Source organism: Musa acuminata, chromosome BXJ2-3 (genome assembly GCF_036884655.1).
Source record: "Musa acuminata AAA Group cultivar baxijiao chromosome BXJ2-3, Cavendish_Baxijiao_AAA, whole genome shotgun sequence".
NCBI lineage: Eukaryota > Viridiplantae > Streptophyta > Magnoliopsida > Zingiberales > Musaceae > Musa > Musa acuminata.
This window is the reverse complement of record NC_088340.1, coordinates 8,152,454-8,176,362: the sequence shown is the minus strand read 5'-3', so window position 1 is coordinate 8,176,362 and position 23,909 is coordinate 8,152,454. Positions and strand designations below refer to the sequence as shown.

Genomic DNA, 23,909 nt, shown 5'->3' with positions numbered 1-23,909 from the left:
ATATGAAGGTTAAATAAGTTGAGAATAATATATATACTTATAAAAATTATAATAATTTGAGTTCAAGCTATCACTCGACTTTATCAGCTAAGTGGATGATTTCTAGGAGAAAATGAGTTCCTCCATGCAAGCTTTTTGTTAAGTTTTTATTGGATTCTTTCCATTTAACTTAGTATGCCAATGTACAATTAATATGTTGATAAATACCTTCTCGACAGGTCAACAATACTCAATCTGTGGTAGGTGAAACTATGCATATCAAGATTCTATACCTTTACTCCATGGTGGGACTTACAACTAAAACTATGATCATAAAAGCTCTGGCCAATACCTTGGTTTAATCTTTTGTCCAGAAGAAATGTATAGTTCCAATTGGCTTGGCGTATGAAACATCAACATCTTAATATCTCACAGTAATCATACCACATCTGTCTTTAGAGGAAGTAATACTTCATCAAGGATTAAATATTTTATTCAAATATCCAAAAAAAACCTTCGGGAGAGACTCAACCTGTGTGGTCAATAGTAGATGCCTCTTTTGTCCTTGCCCAAGTCATGGCTTGATGATAGAAAGTAATATATCAAAAAAAGAAAAAGAAAAAAAAACGAGAATATATTTTCTTATCCTTAATTAAATAGATTAAAAATTAAAAAGAAAGAAGGACATGAAAGTTTATATGTCCAAGCCTAATGATTGCGTAAGAGAAATTGTATATAGTTAAAAAAAAAATCTAAACAAAGAAAAAAAAAATCTATAATGTAAATAGCCTGCTACAGTTTTAATATAACCATATAAATATAATATGATAAGATAAAATAACTTTATCTTTATATAAAGTGTTTACCGGTGTGATATCTAATTGCAGATCACCAATATATTTTAAAAAATAATAAAACTTACTAATGATGCAAGCTTACTGTGAGATCTAATCATCATAATTATGAAATCCTAGGTTAATAATGATGCTCGGACGATTTCTATAAGAAAACTTCCAAGTTTTTATTTTTTTTTCCAAAATGATACTCATACTTCAAATAATACATAAAGTACCTCTCAATAACCTCAATGATATTTTGTCTACCAATTTTTTTGCTTTTTTTTTTATCAGTTTTGAATTACAACGGTATTTTCCAATTTATTATAATATTTTATTAAGGTTCTAAAAGTATTATAAAATTAATAAAAAATAATTATAAGTGACATCATATTGTGTCTTTTTTATTGTCATTCTTATTACAGATTATTAAGGGATATTTCAAATATTATTAGAAATAGAAAACCATTTAAAGAAACATCTTTTGAATTAAAAAATAAAAACAATTAAGAAAATCACACATGATTCTTACGTGACAAATTGGTGTTAGCTTGAGAGGTTGGTTTTCCCATTGGAAGAAAATTTAGATCTAACTTGTCCTGCTATTTGGATATACAATTATCGTACATATTATTTCCATTAATATCAAAAGAACAAAGTACTTGTTATAGAGCAATTAATATCTCCACAATATTGAACTATAAATTAGAAGGGGATTTTGATCTAACTTATCCCACTAGTTAGACATACAATTACCTGCTTAATATTTCCATTAATATCAAAAGAATAAAGTACTTGTTCTGAAACAATTAATATGATCACAATATCCAACTATAAGTTAGAAGAGAATTTTGATCTAACTTATCTCTCGCTAGTTAGATATACAATTGTCCAATCTATTATTTTCATTAATATCAAAAGAATAAAGTACTTATTATGGAGTAATTAATATGACCATAATATCCAACTATAAATTACAAGATATTTTTGATCTAACTTGTCCTGCAAGTTGGATTTACAATTATCTTACTTATTATTTTTATTAATATCAAAGAACAAAGTACTTGCTGTGGACAATTAATATAAAAACAGATCTGCAACAATATCTAACTATATGTTAGAAGAGAATCTTGATCTAATTTATCCGGCTAGTTGGATATACAATTATCCTGCCTATTATTTCCATTAATATCAAAAGGATAAAGTACTTGTTGTGAAGCAATTAATATGACCACAATATCCAACTATAAGTTAGAAGAGAATTTTGATCTAACTTGTCCCGCTAGCTGGATATACAATTATCCTATCTATTATTTCCATTAATATCAAAAGAACAAAGTACTTGTTGTGCTATGAGAACAAATCAACTCAGTGTCACAATATCCAACTGTTAAGTCAGAAGAGAATTTTGATCTGTTCCGCCGCTAGTTAGATATATAATTATCTTATTTATTATTTTTATTAATCTCAAAAGAACAAAATACTTATTAGCTCGGTACAGTGTCACAACTATAAATCAGCAGGCACTCCTACCATTCCCTTATCAACAACATACGTGTGCTACCATCACAAAACGCAACCATGGCCCTTCCTCCCCTCCTGCTCTCACCTCTCCCTTCTCTTCTCGTTGTTCTCGCACTGCTGTCTTCACTTCTTCTCGCAGGTCGGAAGGCGAGAGGTGGCTCGGCGACCTGGAAACTCCCTCCAGGCCCACCCAAGCTCCCCGTCATCGGCCACCTCCACCTCTTGGGGAGCAGCTTGCTGCATCGCTCCCTTTGGGAACTCTCCAAGAAACATGGACCTCTCATGCACTTGAAATTTGGTCGAGTCCCCGTTGTCGTCGTGTCCTCGCCGGAGATGGCTAAGGAAGTGCTAAAGACACACGACCTTGAGTGCTGCAGTCGGCCTTCGCTCCTCTCCTTTTCCAAGTTTTCATACGGTCTCTCCGACGTCGCCTTCATCCCATACGGAGAACGATGGAGGCAGCTTCGGAAGCTCTGCACCGTCGAACTCTTAAGCACCAGGAAGATCAACTCTTTTAGGGACATAAGAAAAGAAGAGATGGAGCGAGTGACGAAACTGATATGTTCTCACGTTCGCGCTTCATCCATGGTCAACCTGAGCGAGTTGCTGCTCTCGCTTTCCTGCAATATGACATGCAGATCTGCCTTTGGCTCTGGCTTCGACGATGGAGGCGACATCCAACTCCACGACATGCTCAGAGAAGCCCAAGAAGAGTTAAGTGGCTTGTTTTTATCTGATTACTTACCATTGTTGGGGTGGGTTGATAGGCTAAGTGGGATGAGATCCAGACTTGAAAGGGCCTTTCTTAAGCTCGATAGCATCTATCAACGCCGTATAGATTACCACCAAGATCGATTGAGGCAACAAGGTAAAGAAGATGGAGACGTCTTAGATGCTTTGCTCCGCATGCAAAAGGATGAGGAGGGTCTAACAGAAGACCACATCAAAGGAGTTCTCATGGTAGTTGATGCCACCCTTTTCACAGCATCCAGTTCTTGTTAACGCCTTTTCTCTTTCATAACAACCAAGCTCAAGTGCAGGATATTTTCATTGCTGGGACGGACACATCCTCGGCAACCGTGGAGTGGGCGATGGCGGAGCTCATCAGACAACCTGAGCTGATGAAGAGAGCACAAGACGAGGTAAGACGATGTGTCGGAAGCAAAGGGGAGGTGGAGGAGAGTGACCTTCACCAACTTCATTTCTTCAAGTGTGTCATCAAGGAGACGATGAGGCTGCACCCTCCCGCTCCGCTGCTACTTCCTAGGGAAACCATGCAGCACTTTAAGCTTAATGGCTATGATATTCTACCCAAAACATGGATGTATGTGAATGCTTGGGCGATAGGAAGAGATCCCAATTCGTGGGGGAGGCCTCATGTCTTTGATCCAGAGAGGTTCATGCATGACTCCACGGAGGCAAGTGGGCAGGATTTCAAGCTCATACCATTTGGCGAAGGTCGAAGGATCTGCCCCGGTAAAAATCTTGGAATGTTAATGGTGGAACTTGTGCTTGCCAACCTCCTCTACTCCTTTGATTGGCATTTACCACCTGGAATGGTGAAGGAGGACATCAGTATGGAGGAAGCACCTGGTGTCACCGTGCATAGAGAGTATGCTCTTTGTCTCATGGCCACCAAATATGATGCAACAACAGCCTGAATTGCTTGTGCATGTTAAAGTACTAATATGTCCAAGTATTTTAAATGATACGCTTGTTTACTTTACAAGTGATTTAAATGATTAGTACTAATAAAGACAGTCATATGTGTCGATTTGTGCAATTAAAACATCTGGTGATATCTTCAGTTTGTGATTTATTGTTTCATGAAAAGAAGTGTGTGACTATATTTCATAACTTTTGTGGTTGAATTGTTCATTTTGAGAAAAGAGTATACTCCAGCGATAAAAAATCTGAGAGCTTCTATCAGCTAAATGGCTATGATATTTTACCCAAAACATGGATGTATGTGAATGCTTGGGCGATAGGAAGAGATCCCAATTCGTGGGCGAGGCCTCATGTCTTTGATCCAGGGAGGTTCATGCATGACTCCACGGAGGTAAGTGGGCAGGATTTCAAGCTCATACCATTTGGCGAAGGTCGAAGGATCTGCCCCGGTAAAAATCTTGGAATGTTAATGGTGGAACTTGTGCTTGCCAATCTCATCTACTCCTTTGATTGGCATTTACCACCTGGAATGGTGAAGGAGGACATCAGTATGGAGGAAGCAGCTGGTTTTACAATGAATAGAGAGTATGCTCGTATGCTCTTTGTCTCATGGCCACCAAATATGATGCACCAACAGCCTGAATTGCATGTGCATGTTGAAGTACTAATATGTCTAAGTACTTTAAATGATACGCTTGTTTACTGTACAAGTGATTTAAATGATTAGTACTAATAAAGACAGTCATATGTGTCGATTTGTGCAATTAAAACATCTGGTGATATCTTCAGTTTGTGATTTATTGTTTCATGAAAAGAAGTGTGTGACTATATTTCATAACTTTTGTGGTCGAATTGTTCATTTTGAGAAAAGAGTATACTCCAGCGATAAAAAATCTGAGAGCTTCTATCAGCTAAACGAAACAGCACCTTCTGTCGAGTGATAAGAATTGAGACTTCTCTTAGTCGGATTATGGCATGGCATTGACTAATTATGGCTCTTTTATTCCTTTGAAGTAACTGTGAAGAAGACAATGTAAATTTGTGCTTCCGCAAGATTGAGTTCAAAGATGCAGAATGCTTGGGGCTTTCAACTTAGACGTATGTGTTAGAGATCTCTCAAGGATTTCAAATCAAGTTAAGTTGAGAATCACCACATAGCTTCAGTGCCCTCTTCTAAAAGTATGGTCATTTACAACATCATGCTCATAAGGACACCAAAGGACTCCTCTGTTAGTGCTATTAATAGATTGGGTGTGAGGGGCCACAAGGAGCCCATAGAACTCGTCCTCTCGTTTCACATCGTCCTCCTTCTCATCATCGTCGTAAGCTTCCTCATCTTTGTCTTTGTTGGCTGCTTTTGGTATAGAATTGAATCGCATGCCCCCTTGTTGGTTGGCTTGGTTAAAGGTTGCTTGAATTTGAAGAATTATGTCATGATTAGTCATATTTACCTTATAAAAAATATTTTATTATGTCAATAAGCTCAGGATACATCTTACTAATACGTGAAGCCTAAAAAGTAACAAGAAGATAACAAGAAAATATTGTCGAGCTATAAATAGGAGTTGTCCAAAATCTTTATATATAAATTTTTTAGGTTAAACAGGTCAGAGAAAATGATTAAAAAACTAAAGATATTATGTCATCTAAGGATTTATTTATAATTTTCTCGTTGTTAGAATATTTTAATCCAATCATATCAACTTTATTCTTTCAAGACTCTAATAACTAAACTGGGCGGAACTAATGCAAACGAAAATAGACACCAAATACGATCTAAAAATTTGAACATTAAATCATGAATCAAACTTATTACATGTCGCTTAACTCTTTCGGTCTACATTAATGTGTCTATCTTTTGACACATATTTTTTATCATATCACATAAATGAATATTTTTAATAATGCAAGCATCATATATGATAGCTCTAATTAATTTGACTCAAGAATCAAATAATTTGATGTCTCAACAACTTATATTAGGCGAGTCATATGGACAAGGATGACCGGTAATAAAAAAGTATATATGGATGGTCACATGAATTATAATTGGTACAATAATTATAATCCAAAGGATATGTTTTGATCCTTGGTGAGGGATAATGACTGATTGGATATGCAAGCGCAAAGAAACATATGCATACAGTTCAGCAGCCAATGGAAAACAGCGATGTGTCGCCCTCTAATTTTTCACCTGCTTTGAGTAAATGTGTTGTAGAATTCTTTGTGTTTGATAAATAATAAATAAAAGTATATTTTTAATATCAATTAATGTAAATATTATTTATTAAAATTATTGTTCAAAAGTGTTAGGAATGGGGTCGACACTAAGAGGGGGGGGGAGGGGTGTGAATTAGTGCAGCGGTAAAAATCACATCGGTTCAAAACTTCTTGCGAGAAAATCCGTTTCCGACAAAAAACTGTTTTGTAAAGATATTAACTTTGAAAGTGTACGGAAGAGCGTAGTGGATATAAAACAAGTAAAAAGGTTTGCAATAAGATAAATAAATAAATAAAAAGATAAATCAATTTATAGTGGTTCGATCGTCGTGGCCTACATCCACTCCTCCTATTCCTCTTCCGTCGAGGCCATCGGCCTCCACTATTGATCTTCCTTTTATAGGCGAAGATCAACATTCTTCTTACACCTCAATTTTCCTTTTACTGGTTTTAGAAGATAACCCTTACAGGCACTCACACTCCTCCTAAACAGAATTCTAAAGTTAGATCTAGAGGAGGGATTTCTCAAGTGATTGCAACAACATTTCTTCACTTTTAAACTCTCTGTGCTTGTATGCTTTAACTAGGGATGAGAGGGATATTTATAGGCTTCAAGTTGATTGAAACTTAGAGTCTAAAAATATCTCATCCCGGGTTTCTTGGGTCTGGGTGGTACCATTGTCTGCGTTGGGCGGTACCACCGTCAGTGTTAGTCTAACACTGATATTGCATCGTCCTCTCTTACGGCCTATTGCCCAATCGGCCAGTTGACTTCGCAACTCCGATATCCTTGGCATAATATCCGCTCTTCTTGGCCCAATGCCCGAATCCATGGCCCGAAGCCTTTTGTCGATACATCAACTGATCCTCCGACCCGACGTCCAATCTTTTAACATGTTTTCCTCTAGCCCAACATGATTCTTCCTACTTTAATTATCTCATCCTGATCGAAGTATCCTACGTCACTCAAAACGTAGATTAAATCATAAAATAATTATCAATTGGTTTTATCATCAAAAGACAAGATTCAACAATCTCCCCCTTTTTTATGATGACAACCAATTGATGACGGAGTTAAAACAAATTTCCGGAGTTTAAACAAACTCCCCCTATCAATATGTCATATTGATAGAACATTGAATTCAAACTGAATTCAAGTCATTGCAAATTTTATCATGAATATTTGTAACACTTTATCATGCATAACATGATCATACTTCTCCCCCTTTGTCATCAACAAAAAGGAGAAGTTCCAACTATCAAGTGTTTGGACATAATTTCAAGTCATTGCATAATAAACATAATTTTCAATTTTATCATTATGCAAGCTAGCAATAATTAAATATATGCAAGTTAGCATGTTTTATTTCTTAAGATAGGTAAGATAACACTTTTGCTTCTTTTGAGATAGCAACTCTCTGCTTCTCTTTATATCACAAGCTAGCAATTTTATCAAATTTTACATCATACAAGGTAGCAAATTTTTGGTGATGTTCAAGATATCAAGTTCTTCTCCTTTCAATACGTAAGCTAGCAAATATTTACTTCCTTTGTAATAACATAAGCTAACAAAATGTTACATTATTTTACAACATGGAAGCTAACAATTTGAGATGTTCAAGAAATAAGTTCTTTCTTCTCTTTTGAGAAGTGTAATTTTTGTTTTCTTCTTGAATTATGTGAGCTAACATCTTTTATCTCCCCCTTTGAAATTGTTAAAAAGAAGAGAAGACCCTTTTATATGAATTTTCATATTATGACAAAGGAAAATAGTATAGATGAAAATTCAAATCATGAATGTTAAAATAATTATTTTATCATGAATATTTCATCATTTCATGCATCATTATCATAAGTTAAAGTATTACATGCTTAATACCAAAGCATCATATATATAAAATATAAAATCATCATTACATGCATGATTCCAAATCATCATTCTAGAGTATTATTTTAGAAAATGATAATTATTGATTTTCATATTATTTCAAAAAATCATAGTGTTGCATGTATCATTCCAAAACATTTCAAGACATACAAGCAATAAATACAAAGAAATCATGTCATGAAAGATAAGACCAATTAAATGCCAAAAGGTATGATTCATATAGTAAATTTCTTCTATAAATAAAATACCAAAAAAAATTGTAGGTGTATAAAGAAGAGATTTTGATTCAAAAAATCTCAAGTAATTCCAAGAAACCAAGATCATGATTTTGATAAAACTCTTTCAAATTTAAATTATCAAAATCATCAAAATCTCAATATTTCTTTCAAGAGATTCAAAATGACATAAATAATTTTATTGGTCCCTTAATGAAAAATCGATAAGATAGAGAAAAAAGAAATTTTCAAGAAAAATACTTTCCTCCTTTTGTTTCAACTTATTGATTGATTTGATACATGCATATTCTTTTCTTTCAAATCCATGCATCATCATTTAAAACGGAAAGATAAAAAATCATCAAGATCAAATAGTGTAATACATAATTGAAAAAAAAAAATAATTTCAACTCATTGCTTCAAGTCCTCAAGCATACAAATCATCAAGTATGATATAAACATTTATTTTCAAAACATTCATCATGGGCATACAAGCCAAAGAAATCATTAAACACAAAGCATATTCATTAATCATGGTTTTATTGGGCATAAGACATTTTCAAAAAAAATCATTTAGTTATTAAACATGTAATTTTTATTATCATTTTCAAAATTACTAGATATCAATTTTTTACATTTTCATTATATTTTTAAACATATATTTTTTAAAAAAATAGTTTTTTTAAACTAAATAAAAAATAAATGCATCATAAAAAACATCATGCAATTTCGAAGTAAACTAAGGGCATTTTAATTACCTCATCGTCGAAAGTTGTTAAGGCATAGTTTGCCACCACGCCTTTGTTGATTTTCTCCTCGTCTTCGGAGGAGCTCGATTCATCCCAATTTATGTTCTTCTTCTTGCGTTCAAAGCAAGTAGTTTTATTCTTTTTGCTTTTTAATTTTTGTTTCATGAACTTTCTAAATTTCATTTATAGTTCAAGTTCACCATCACTTGAGTTTATGCTCGAATGGTCTTTGATTGTTCTTAATCTGAAATCCTTCATGTCCTTTGGAAGGTGGTTCTCAAGTTCTTCATGTGTATTGCACGTCATTTCATAAGTCATCAAAGACCCGATAAGTTCTTCGATCAAAAAAGTATTCAGATTTTTTTATTCTTGAATAGCCGTTATTTTCGAATCCCAATTTTTAGAAAGTGATTGTAAAACTTTACTAACAAGTTCAAAATTCGAAAAAGTTTTACCAAGAGCTTTTATACTATTGACGACATCCGTAAAATGGGTGTATATGTCTCCAATAGTCTCGCTTGGTTTCATTTTGAAATAGTTCAAAATCATGCATCAAAAAGTTGATTTTTGAATATTTAACTTTGCTAGTGCCTTCATGTATGATTTCGAGAGTATGCTAAATTTTGAAAGTCGTTTCGCAAATAGAAATTCGATTAAACTCGTTTTTGTCTAAGGAACAAAATAAGGCATTCACAGCCTTTGCATTTAAAGAAAATATCTTCTTTTCTAAATCATTCCAATGATTTGTTTGAAGAGAAGACTTTTAAAAATCAAATTTGACTATGTGTCATAAATCGAGATTTAATGAAAGCAAGAAAACTCTCATTCGAGTTTTCTAATAAGTGTAGTCCATCCCATTGAAAAAGGGAGGACGAATGAGAGAGTAACCCTTTTGAAAGCCGGAAAGAGCAATTTCTCTTAGGTGTTAAACCAAGTGAGAAATAACGAGGCTCTGATACCAATTGTTAGGAACGGGGTCATCACAAAAATCACGTCGGTTCTAAACTTTGTTACGATTAAATTCGTTTTCGACGAAAATTTCGTAAAGGTATTAACTTTGAAAGTGTACAGAAGAGCATAGTAGTTGTAAAGTAAGTAAAGAGGTTTGTAGTAAGATAAATTATACAAAAGAAAAGACAAACCAATTTATAGTGGTTTGGTCATCGTGACCTACATCCACTACTCTGATTCCTCTTCCGTCGAGACCACCGGCATCCACTATCGATCTTCCTTTAATAGGCGAAGATCAACCTCCTTCTTACACCCTGATTCTCCTTTTACTGGGTTTAGGAGACAACCCTTACAAGCACTCACACTCTTAAACAGAATTCTAAAGTTAGATCTAGAGGAGGGATTTCTCAAATGATTGCAACAGCATTTCTTCACTTTTAAACTCTCTATGCTTGTGTGCTTTAACTAGGGATAAGAGAGGTATTTATAGACTTCAAGTTGATTCAAACTTGGAGCCTAAAAATATCTCATCCGGGGTTTTCTAGGTCCGGGCGGTACCACCGCCTACGCTGGGTGGTACTACCGCTAGTGTCAGTCTGACACTGACACTGCACTGGGCGGTACCATTGCCTGGCACTCTGCCACTAGGCGGTACCACCACCCAGACTAGCGGTGTCATTGCCTACAACCTCTCGGAGGCTATGTCTCGGCGGTACCATTGCCATGACGGTGTCACCTCTTAAGGCACTATTTGGGCCTCTCATTAGGCCCGACACAGTCCTTACATGGGCTTAACTGGCCCCTAATTGGGTTGGCCCAAATCCAAACCCAATTACATGCTAACTATGATTCCTAAGACATATTCTAAGCTAAATAAGTCTATAAGTCTAGTTTCTTCTAGCGAGCTTCCGGCGAACTTCCGACGATCTCTTGGCAATGTTCTAGCGAACTCCCGACAAGCTCTTGCACTTCACGATGATCTTTATGGCGAGTTCCGATGAACTTCTCTAGCAAGCTCCGAGACTTCTCGGCTGGTTCCGACAGAACTTCCGACGGACGACCGGACTTCCGACGAACTCTCGAACTCCCAAGTTTGATTCATGACTCCGGGACTTCATTTTACTTCATACCTTGCTATCATAGTTAATCTTACACATGTAAAAACACACTTCGATTTATACAATTAATACTAAGCATTAATCATGTTGTCCGGCATGTCATTGGTCCCTCGACGCTTCGTCTGATTCTTCGGCGCATCGTCCTCTCTTACGGCCTATTGCCCAATCGGCCAGTTGACTCCGCAACTCCGATATCCTTGGCACAATATCCGCTCTTCTTGGCCCGATGCCCGAATCCATGGCCCGAAGCATTCTGTCGATACGTCGACTGATCCTCCGGCTCGACATCCAATCTTCTGATATGTTTTCCTCTGGCCCAACATAATTCTTCCTACTTTGATTGTCTCATCCTGATTGAAGCATCCTGCGTCACTCAAAACACAGATTAAATCATAAAATAATTATCAAAATACGAGATTCAACAAAAAGATCATTAAATATTTTAATAAAGATCTTTTAATTGACCATGAATTATTTTATATGAAATATCTTAAGTATTTTTAAATTTCTAGAGTCAGAGTCTTTAGATAAAAAAATACAAAATAAAAGAATTATTATATTTTTTAATTATTACAATAATTAGGCTCAAGTATTTTAGGTTTACTCCTTAAACATAAAGTATAACATATTGTGACGGGCGAAAGAGGTAGAGAACCACAAAGAGAATTATGGAGAACACGAAAATTATTATCCACCTCTATGATTTGTGTTACCCAACACTACACTTAGGTAGACTTCAAAACCTACATAAAAGGCTAATTAATCATACATGGTAATATATAAGAGATGCTTACAATCAAGAATAAATGTAAAGAATCAATTATGACATAATAAAATATTTTTCTTTATGAGGTAAATATGACTAATCATTATGTTACAATTCTTCAACTTCAAGCAACCTTCACTTCAATTTTGATCATTATCCACGCCATGTCCAATCAAATACATTAATCCAACTTATTTTCGTGCATCATCCGACTTAACTACTATATTGAGATTTTTAATTATTTAAGTTTGAATAATATTTTAACTGGGCCACAACTTGACTTCGATTCGATCTCCTTAAGAGATCTCTAACACAGACGTCAAGTTGAAAGCCCCAAGCATTATGAATCTTCAAAACCAATCTCGTGAAAGCACAAATTTACTTTTGTCTTCTTCACGGTTACTTTCAACGCAAAAACCCCTAAGAAATAAAACAGCCATAGTTAGTCAATGCCATGCCATAATCCCACTAAGAAAAGTCTCAATTCTTATCACTTAACCTTACAATGACAGAAGGTGATGTTAGGTTAGTTGATAGAAGAGTATACTCTTTTCTAAAAATGAAAAATCCAACCACAAAGTTATGAAATATAGTCACGCACTTCTTTACATGAAACAATAAATTACAAACAGAAGATATCGCCAGATGTTTTAATTGCACAAATCGACACATATGACTGTCTTTATTCAATCTGATACTTTAACAGGAACATATTAGTACTAATCATTTAAATCACTTGTAAAGTAAACAAGCGTATCATTTAAAATACTTGGACATATTAGTACTTTAACATGCACAAGCAATTCAGGCTGTTGTTGCATCATATTTGGTGGCCATGAGACAAAGAGCATACTCTCTATGCACGGTGACACCAGGTGCTTCCTCCATACTGATGTCCTCCTTCACCATTCCAGGTGGTAAATGCCAATCAAAGGAGTAGAGGAGGTTGGCAAGCACAAGTTCCACCATTAACATTCCAAGATTTTTACCGGGGCAGATCCTTCGACCTTCGCCAAATGGTATGAGCTTGAAATCCTGCCCACTTGCCTCCGTGGAGTCATGCATGAACCTCTCTGGATCAAAGACATGAGGCCTCCCCCACGAATTGGGATCTCTTCCTATCGCCCAAGCATTCACATACATCCATGTTTTGGGTAGAATATCATAGCCATTAAGCTTAAAGTGCTGCATGGTTTCCCTAGGAAGTAGCAGCGGAGCGGCAGGGTGCAGCCTCATCGTCTCCTTGATGACACACTTGAAGAAATGAAGTTGGTGAAGGTCACTCTCCTCCACCTCCCCTTTGCTTCCGACACATCGTCTTACCTCGTCTTGTGCTCTCTTCATCAGCTCAGGTTGTCTGATGAGCTCCGCCATCGCCCACTCCACGGTTGCCGAGGATGTGTCCGTCCCAGCAATGAAAATATCCTGCACTTGAGCTTGGTTGTTATGAAAGAGAAAAGGCGTTAACAAGAACTGGATGCTGTGAAAAGGGTGGCATCAACTACCATGAGAACTCCTTTGATGTGGTCTTCTGTTAGACCCTCCTCATCCTTTTGCATGCGGAGCAAAGCATCTAAGACGTCTCCATCTTCTTTACCTTGTTGCCTCAATCGATCTTGGTGGTAATCTATACGGCGTTGATAGATGCTATCGAGCTTAAGAAAGGCCCTTTCAAGTCTGGATCTCATCCCACTTAGCCTATCAACCCACCCCAACAATGGTAAGTAATCAGATAAAAACAAGCCTCCCACCGCCGCTTGGGCTTCTCTGAGCATGTCGTGGAGTTGGATGTCGCCTCCATCGTCGAAGCCAGAGCCAAAGGCAGATCTGCATGTCATATTGCAGGAAAGCGAGAGCAGCAACTCGCTCAGGTTGACCATGGATGAAGCGCGAACGTGAGAACATATCAGTTTCGTCACTCGCTCCATCTCTTCTTTTCTTATGTCCCTAAAAGAGTTGATCTTCCTGGTGCTGAAGAGTTCGACGGTGCAGAACTTCCGAAGCTGCCTCCATCGTTCTCCGTATGGGATGAGGGCGACGTCGGAGAAACCGTATGAAAACTTGGAAAAGGAGAGGAGCGAAGGCCGACTGCAGCACTCAAGGTCGTGTGTCTTGAGCACTTCCTTAGCCATCTCCGGCGAGGACACGACGACAACGGGGACTCGACCAAGTTTCAAGTGCATGAGAGGTCCATGTTTCTTGGAGAGTTCCCAAAGGGAGCGATGCAGCAAGCTGCTCCCCAAGAGGTGGAGGTGGCCGATGACGGGGAGCTTGGGTGGGCCTGGAGGGAGTTTCCAGGTCGCCGAGCCACCTCTCGCCTTCCGACCTGCGAGAAGAAGTGAAGACAGCAGTGCGAGAACAACGAGAAGAGAAGGGAGAGGGGAGAGCAGGAGGGTAAGAACTGCCATGGTTGCGTTTTGTGATGGTAGCTCACGTATGTTGTTGATAAGGGAATGGTAGGAGTGCCTGCTGATTTATAGTTGTGACACTGTACCGAGCTAATAAGTATTTTGTTCTTTTGAGATTAATAAAAATAATAAATAAGACAATTATATATCTAACTAGCGGAACAAGTTTGATCAAAATTCTTCTCTTCTAACTGACAGTTGGATATTGGGGCACTGAGTTGATTTATTCTCATATTAATTGCTGCACAACAAGTACTTTGTTCTTTTGATAATAATGGAAATAGTCGACAGGATAATTGAATATCCAACTAACGGGACAAGTTAGATCAAAATTCTCTTCTAACTTAAGAGTTGGATATTGTGGTCATATTAATTGCTTCACAACAAGTACTTTATTCTTTTGATATTAATGGAAATAATAGATTGGACAATTGTATATCTAACTAGCGAGAGATAAGTTAGATCAAAATTCTCTTCTAACTTATAGTTGGATATTGTGGTCATATTAATTGTTTCAGAACAAGTACTTTATTCTTTTGATATTAATGGAAATATTAAGCAGGTAATTGTATGTCTAACTAGCGGGATAAGTTAGATCAAAATCCCCTTCTAATTTATAGTTCAATATTGTGGATCTGTTTTGATATTAATTGCTCTACAACAAGTACTTTGTTCTTTTGATATTAATGGAAATAATAGGTACGATAATTGTATATCTAAATAACAGGACAAGTTAGATCTAAATTTTCTTCCAATGGGAAAACCAACCTCTCAAGCAAACACCAATTTGTCATCATGTGCGATTTTCTTAATTTTTTTTAATTTTTTTTTCAAAAGATGTTTCTTTAAATGATTTTCTATTTCTAATAATATTTGAAATATCCCTCAATAATCTGTATTAAGAATGACAATAAAAAAGACATAATATGATGTCACTTATATTTTTTAATAGTTTTATAATTCTTTTAGAACCTTAATAAAATATTATAATAAATTGGAAAATACCGTTGTAATTCAAAACTGATAAAAAAAAATAAGTGGAAAAATTGATAGACAAAATATCATTGAGGTTATTGAGAGGTACTTTATGTATTATTTGAAGTATGAGTATCATTTTGGAAAAAAAAAATTAAAAACTTGGTAGTTTTCTTATAGAAATCGTCCGAGCATCATTATTAACCTATGATTTCATAATTATGATGATTAGATCACACAGTAAGCTTACGTCATTAGTAAGTTTTATTATTTTTTAAAATATCTTGGTGATCTATCACACCGGTAAACACTTTATATAAAGATAAAGTTATTTTATCTTATCATATTATATTTATATGGTTATATTAAAACTCTAGCACATCATTTAAGCAGGCTATTTGCAATATAGATTTTTTTTTTTATAATTAGTTGTACCTAGAAATCAATAGTATAATCAACAAGTGCTTTTGTGTCTTTTTGACTCTTTCAATTTTTTTCTTTGTTTAGATTTTTTTTTTAACTATAATAATTTCTCTTAGGCAATCATTAGGCAACGACATATAAAATTCCATGCCCTTCTTTCTTTTTAATTTTTAATCTATTTAATTAAGGATAAGAAAATATATCCTCTTTATATATATATATATATATATATATATATATATATATATATATATATATATATATTACTTTCTACCATCATGACTTGGGCAAGGACAAAAGAGGCCCCTATTTTTGACCACACAGATCGAGTCTCTCCTCGAGATTTCTTTTGGATGTTTACACAAAATATCCAATCCTTACTTCCTCTATAACTAAGATACTAAGATGTTGATGTTTCACACCTTAGAGCCAAATGGAACTATAGATTTCTTCTGTAGCTAGACAAAAGATTTTAAGTAAGGTGTTGGCTAGAGAGACCATAGTTTTAGGTGTAGGTCCCACCATAGAGTACAGAATATTGATAAGCATAGTTCCACCAACTAAAGTATTCTTGATGTGGATTTATAAAAAGAATAATAAATCAGTAATTTATTATTCATAATTTATATTTATATTTATATTTATTTTTAAATTTAAATTATTATCTTTACAATAGTTAATATTCTATTAATTACAAAATGATCACATCTTAAGGATCACAAATTTATTACAAAATAATAGATTGCTCTGAAAATAAATATAAAATAAAAACATATCAATAACTATAAATTCTCGTACGAATCTCAAAATAATCATTAAAATAATATTTAATATTCATAAAATAAAAATAAATATCAATAATTTATTAAAAATAATAATATATCTATTCGTCATAAAACTCATGAAAAAAAGATGATAATTTCTTACATAATAAATAAAATTATATATCGACCACATACAACATATACATAATAACAAATGTGTACATCACCCGATGGTGTACTCTTCGAACAACGGATGGAGAGCCATATTCTATGGGATGGATTTCGCTAAACAATGGATGGAGATAATCCATATCGCACTCCTAATAACGAATGGAGTGGTATCCCTCACCCGCTCAAGTGAAGACACGTTCCTCCCAATAGCAGATGGAGAAATCGTCTAACCATTACGTCTGATGGTGGTCCGCTAATCCCCAAAGGGAATTGCTACTCTCGGCAAGGATATATAAACATCCATGATTATTTATTTACACTCATCCATTCACTCACGCATGTATCAAGAAATCAATATGATTAAATATTATGAGACCATACTTGATGTAAATCTGCTATACTATGTTCATTGGTGGCTTCGCATTGTGATGAGCCCGTAGCTCCTTTTTGCACTTCCAATGTGAACTACTAGCTTAGTCATATCTACTACATAATAATAATCATATCAATATCATAAACTTAAGAAAGTTAAAAACCAATCATCATTTTTAAATGACATCTTTAGATAAAATATTTAAATTCATTAAATTATAAATGCATGAAACATCAATCTCTCAATAGTCCACAATCAACCAAAACCTTAATTGGAATAAGTTAATTGACTTAAACTAAACTCAATTCAATTATGATCTAATGGAACCAACCTTAAATCTTTATAGAACCGATCTGGAATCATCCTAGACTGGTCTAGTTTTGAATCACCCTAAACTGGTTTTAACTGATCAAACCTATCTAATTTAGTTAATTAACAAGCTCCAACCAATAGAGAGAGAGAGAGGAAATCAGACTATATTGTATAGTGCTAACCCAAACCGAACCAACCCACCTAAGTCTTGGATGGGCACATACGCTGCATATGCATGTTCCAAGTAATATGTTGAGTTGAGGTACGATAGGTTATATAAAAGGAGCAATGATATGTTTAATGTCAATCGTATAGTTGGATAAGCTTAACTTCATGGACTAGGCTAAGCCTTACTTATAAATTGGGCTGAGTCTTACCATTGAACTAGGTCATGCTTGGCTCACGAGTTGGTCGTACCTAGAGACATGAGTTGAGGTTGTATCTGACCACATAGACTAGGTCGTACCTAGCCGCATAAGTTGGCCCATGCCTAGCCACATGGTTGGGTCATACCTTACCATATGAGTTGGGTCATACATGACCACATGGATTGGATCATACCTAATCACATGAGTTGGCTCATGCTTGGTCATATGGTTGGGTCATACCTTATCACATGGGCAAGGTCATACATGACCAAATGAACTGGATCGTACCTAGCCACATATGTTGGGTCATGCATAGCCACATAGTTGGGTCATACCTAGCCACATAGTTGGGTCGTATCTTACCACATGGGTTAGGTCATACATAGCCATATGAATTGGATCGTATCTAGTCACATGGGTTGGGTCATGTCTGGCAACATGGGTTGGATTGTATATACCATATGGGCTGGCTCCTACCCGGCCACATATATTGAGTTATGTCGAGTCACATGAGCTAGGTCATACTTGGTCACATGAGCTAGGTCGTACATGACCACATGGGATGAGTCGATTCGATTTGATCGATCAATTTGACTCAAGTCAGAACCCAATTAGACTCCTCTTATCAAATTAAATTTTAATATTTAAAATTATTAAAGAATAACTCAAATCCATTAATTAAAACTTTAAATTCATAATCTAAAATTTAAAACTAATTACATTATAGAAATTCACACATAATTCTTGAAACATAGATATATCTAATTAAATAAAATAAAACTATTATGCTAATCTAAAAATAAAATTTTAATAATTAAATCAATATTAAAATTCACTTAAGCTTAAGAGATCAATATAAATTAAATAATCATTCTAACATCATAAAATAATTATCATTATTTACTAATCATAAATTTTGAAATTAAAACATCATTATGCATCAAAAATTATAACAATCTCAACATCAAGATTTCAAAATATAAATCAAACCTAGTTAAAAAAAGAAAAGATCATACCTCTCCTTAGCTATCCTTTCCTCAATATTATCTTCTCGCGTAGTCCTCTCCTTAATTCTCCCATTATTAAGCTTTGAGAGAAGAGTAGTCTCCTTTATATAAGAGAAGATGAGATCTTTCCAAAAGGTAAATAATAATTTAATTCTTATTTTTAATTTATTTTTATTTTTTAGAGAAATATAATATTCATTTCTTATACTTCACACAAATAGAATGTAAACTATTTATTTCCTAAAAATCAAATCACTCATTAAGAAATAAATCAATTAATAATTTAATTGATTAGTAAAATTTCTAATTTAACCAAAAACCAAATTTAATTATTTCCTTAACTATAATACGCAATATAAAAGTTAATAATAAGGTAATACATTATTTATAGTAATTAATTGATATTAAAGGACATTATCGATGATTACATCGGGAGAAGGTCTTTATCAACGTATTAATTGTACGTTGGAAATAATCCAATAAAACCTTAACAAAAAGCTTGAATGGAGGAACCCATTTTCTCTCAGAAATCATCCACTAAGCTGTTAAAGTCAAGTTATAACTTGAATTGAAGCTGTTAGGGTATATATCACTGTGATGTAGCGGCATATCAATCAGTTTTGGACAGGACATAGAGGGATACACTCTTGATTACCATATGAAGGTGGATTGAGCATGGTATTCATCAATGTGCATACTTGACCTATTTTTGGACATCTTTGGATAAAATTTTAATCAGCATATCCTTATCTGATCAATTTTACATTGGATGTGAGTTAGATTACGATTACTAGGTTTTTGAATTTTAGTTGAATTTTGAAAGTAAAATTACTCGCTTTGACACAAGCGATAATCATAAATAATTTATGGCAAACTCAAATAACGAATTTGATGCCAATGAAGTAATCATCTATAAAGATCATTAGGATGATGTCGGGATGATATTGTCAATTGTTTTGATACTGCATTTACTGCACTACTCCTTTGCTGAATTCATGATATATCTGCAGCCATCAATATAGAGAAGGACGCTTTATGCATAGAATTATTACTAATGACTTAACGTATTCTAATGGAATAAGAATCTCGCAAAATAGGTCCAAGTATGGTCATGGCTTTATGCATAGAATTGTTGGCCATGCTCGATCCAACTTCTTTGGCGTTTGGTGGAACTGTGCTTCCATTGATCATTAAGATTCTACGTATGCTGATGCGTCCACATCACAATGGAGCGAGCCTACATCCAGAAAAATGAGGTGTCCATGCAACAGTTATGATCGTAAACAACTTGTTGGCCTTCTCATTGGTCAATCTATGATTCAAGATAAACATGAGATAGAATTATTGCTTGCGTTCGTTGGCTTGTGAAACATGAAAAATGTGTGAAGGCAACTCACAAGCAGCATACGCTTATTTTTGTTAAACAAGGGTAGAACATCCTAGAGATGTCTCCTCCAAAAGGCATTTGAACTATGAATATAATACATTATTAGGACAAAAAGATATGGTCGTGGAGATCCTTCTTTCCCTCCCGCAAGTAATGTCCTATGTAACGTTAGTATAAAGGTCAAAAACAAAAAATCTGACGATCCTTTTTCCCCTCCCGCGAGTAATGTCCTAAGTATGTAACGTTAGTATAAAGGTCAAAAAAAAAAAATCTGACCAATTTGAAGGGGTTAAATAGGATCAAAGAATGATAATTGTGCCTACAATTTTGAGAGAGAAAACTTTTTGTCGGATTTCTGTCCTGCCACTGGATCTTATTCATTGATTAAAAAAAAAGACACAATATATAAAATCTTTCACAATTTATGAGAGAGCAAGACATTTTTTTTTTATATTGCCATCATTAATTGGTGGATACACCTATTTATAGATTAAATCATTTTTTAAGAAACTTATTCATATGTTTGATTACATTTTTCAAGAAATTAGTGAGACTGGAGCATTCTATCAACTCGATGACTATAAAAGCTGACCTGGAATATCAAGATTGATAATGGAATGTGATGTTGAGATTCTAACCAAAATAAAAGATTTTGAATTAAATTAGGAATACTCTAAGTTTACTTGATGGAATTTTCTTTTTTCTTTTTTAAGTTGATAGATTTATTGAGTTGATAATGGAATGTAATAGATATATTTTATTATTTCTAATATTTATTTAAAATATATTATATTATGTTATCAATTGATCAACTAATTAGACTCATACCGAATGACTCTGATCATAATCATGACCAATTAATTATGCTTTATAGGTTGACCTTTTTTGGTTGGAAGAAAATTTAGGACAATCTTCGATCAATTATTCTACCTACTCCCTCCGTCATCTTAAAATCTTGTGAAACAAAAAGAAAATGAAAACAAGACAGACCATGCAATCTCCCCTCCGGGCCCCATTTACCACGGCCTTTCGTTCTTGAGCGTGAGATGCAGCTATAAATAACTAGGAAACCATCGCAAAGCACAAGCATGGCACTTCCTCATATGATTGGAGCTCAATTGCCGGAGATGCATTCTCCGATGGAAAGCCATTTGGCCTATGAATATGCTATCAACTTCCACGTGCAGCAAGCATGCTATCAAACTGATGAGAACAAAAATTATGTTGAAATATGCTATCAACTTGGACTATCAAGATTGGTAGTGGAATGTTATGCAGAGATCATAATCAAAATTTTGAACGAGGAGAATCCTCTTGTTTTCTTTGGAACTATATTAAGAATATTGAGTGTAAATTCTTTGATGTATTCGCAGTAATCATTTGCTACCTTATTCGCATGCATCTATTATTCTTTTTTAAAAGAATAAATAATAAAGATAGGATTTAAATTCAAGATCTTAAGATAAATTATCAAAATCTTTGCCAAGTAGATTTGATGTCAAATTCTACCAATTTTTTTTTAATATAGATAAAATTAGCTGGGTCTATTTGTGCTGCTTGAAGCATGGTTTATACTGTACAAACTAGCACTATAATAAAATTTGATCTTTCTATGAAAAAAGTGAGATTTATTGTGATTAATATTTTGTTGATTAGAAAATTAATGTTAAAGGGGCTTGGATTACAATATGTAAACTCACATATAGTTACAATAATAAAAAATTAACTCAGAGTTGTTTGATTATAGAATAAATAATATTAAAATAAATATTCACTAGTGTTAAGGTGAGAGAGAGAAGAAAAATTAAAAGTCAAAAACAAAAACAAAAAAACTAAAGATCAATAATCAACAATCAATAAGATACTTAAAAACGATTAATGTAGTTCAACAACTCCCACCTAAGTCGGTAGTGGAAAATTAAATTTCTCAATATATGAAATTAATTATAAGATACTTAAGTTATCCTACTCACATATACTCAAGCAAAAATTAAATTTCTTATTATATGAGATCAATTATAAGGTTTCTATTATAGTCATCTTCTTAACGGAGCTAGCCATAGAAGTATTTAAGGCATACACTCTCGAGTACTACAACCAGTTATTTCTCATCTTCTTTATTAAGTTTATATGTAGTCGCTTCGACATGGGCTTCATGTCATATGAAGACCAATGGAGGATTGAAATATACAATCGACTTTGACTTGAGCTTTTGTTAAAATAATTGAATTTAATTAAAATAGAACAAATAAGTTGAGAAGAATATATATTCTTATAAAAATTAAAATAATTTAAGTGCGAGCTATCACTCGACCTTATCAAATAAGTGGATGATTTCTATGAGAAAATGGGTTCCTCCATACAAGCTTCTTGATAAGGTTTTATTGTATTCTTTCAATTTAACTTGTATGCTAATGTACAATCAATGGTACCTTGATAAAGACCTTCTCGAGAGATCAAGAATTCTCAATCTACCTTATTGGTGGTTTGTGGAACTATGCTTATCAAGATTCAATACCTATACTCGGGACCTACAACTAAAATTATGATCATAAAAGCCTTGGCCAACACTTTGCTTAAATCTTTTGTCCACCTACAAAAGAAATCTATAGTTCCAATTGGATTTTATCCTTTGGCATATGAAACATCATCTATTAAGGCATCTCACAGTTATCAGACCACATCTGTCATTAGAGGAAGTAATAATACTTCATCAAGGATTAGATATTTTGTGCAAACATCTAAAAGAAATCTCCAGAAGATACTCAACCTGTGTTGTCAAAAGTAGAGACCTCTTTTTTCTTTGCCCAAGTCATGGCTTGATGGTAGAAAGAAAGGTACATATAAACATATACATAAAGAGGATATGTTTTCTTGTCCTTAATTAAATAGATTAAAAATTAAAAAGAAAGAAGGATAAATATGTCCTTGTCTAATGATTTCCTAAGAGAAATTATATATATAGGACAAAGAAAAAGTCTAAACAAAGAAAATAATTGAAAGAATGAAAGACACAAAGGACACTTACTAATTATAATATTACTAATTCTTTTCCCTCTTTGTGTATCAAAATAGGTTCCTCATCAAAATACCAACTTGATATCAAAATGCTAATATCAATCAGCACAGCATAAACAATAGAGTAATAAATCAATCACACAGTGAAACCAAATCTTTTTAATGTGGAAAACCCAATACGAAAAAAATCACGGGACCGTAGTCCACCTCAAACTTCCACTATCAATAATAATGATAACAGGTTTACAGTAGGTTTTCTCTAGAACAATTAGAGGATTAGAATAACATCAAGAACATAGATCTTGGCTCAAGAATAGCATATCTTCAGCATATAGGTGGATCTCCTCCAAAGAGAATTCTAGGTTTCACAAAATGGATATCGCAGGAAAGTACCTTAGAGAGGGTAAACTATAGATCAACACCGTTAGGATTGTAGAGTTTGCTACAAGGATTCTTCACATAAAATTTGGGCCGAAACTGATAACGTTTGGCCACCGATCGTCAAGCAGAAAAACTTAAAAACCTTACTTTCTCTCTCTATTTCTCTCTCCTCTTTTCTCTCCACGCCGCCGCACGCTGCACGCTCTTACTCTAATCTCACCCTAATTTCGTTCTCTCTAATCTCCAATTAGTTGATTTGGGCTTATGGTCCAAATTGTCCAAGCCCACATATGGACTGGACCCAACAATTCTCCCCCTCCAGCTCATATGATGGGCTGTACCAAGCCCTCTCTTCGCCTACATGCTTCAAGCTTCTCCTTAAGTAAAGACTTTGTCAACATATATGAA

General features: G+C 34.4%; 2 protein-coding genes across 2 annotated transcripts; one reads left to right on the top strand and one right to left on the bottom strand.

Moving 5' to 3' along the window:
• Nucleotides 1-2,350: 2,350 nt before the first annotated feature.
• Nucleotides 2,351-4,099, top strand: LOC135607212 (cytochrome P450 71A1-like). The gene is made up of 2 exons (XM_065098832.1): nucleotides 2,351-3,299; nucleotides 3,380-4,099. The coding sequence occupies exons 1-2, from the start codon at nucleotides 2,397-2,399 to the stop codon at nucleotides 3,998-4,000; spliced, it is 1,524 nt and encodes a 507-aa protein (XP_064954904.1). The 5' UTR covers nucleotides 2,351-2,396; the 3' UTR covers nucleotides 4,001-4,099.
• An 8,535-nt stretch (nucleotides 4,100-12,634) lies between these two features.
• Nucleotides 12,635-14,345, bottom strand: LOC135607211 (cytochrome P450 71A1-like). Its single transcript, XM_065098831.1, has 2 exons — nucleotides 13,420-14,345; nucleotides 12,635-13,339 (listed from the first exon to the last, which is right to left on the bottom strand). Exons 1-2 carry the CDS (start codon nucleotides 14,320-14,322, stop codon nucleotides 12,719-12,721), a joined length of 1,524 nt encoding a protein of 507 aa, XP_064954903.1. The 5' UTR covers nucleotides 14,323-14,345; the 3' UTR covers nucleotides 12,635-12,718.
• Between the last annotated feature and the right edge of the window lie 9,564 nt (nucleotides 14,346-23,909).

Coding starts and splice junctions, on each gene's coding strand:
- LOC135607212 (XM_065098832.1), top strand. CDS start 2,397: ATGGCCCTTCCTCCCCTCCTGCTCTCACCTCTCCCTTCTCTTCTCGTT. Junction 3,300..3,379: donor ACATCAAAGGAGTTCTCATG/GTAGTTGATGCC, acceptor GCTCAAGTGCAG/GATATTTTCATTGCTGGGAC.
- LOC135607211 (XM_065098831.1), bottom strand. CDS start 14,322: ATGGCAGTTCTTACCCTCCTGCTCTCCCCTCTCCCTTCTCTTCTCGTT. Junction 13,340..13,419: donor ACATCAAAGGAGTTCTCATG/GTAGTTGATGCC, acceptor GCTCAAGTGCAG/GATATTTTCATTGCTGGGAC.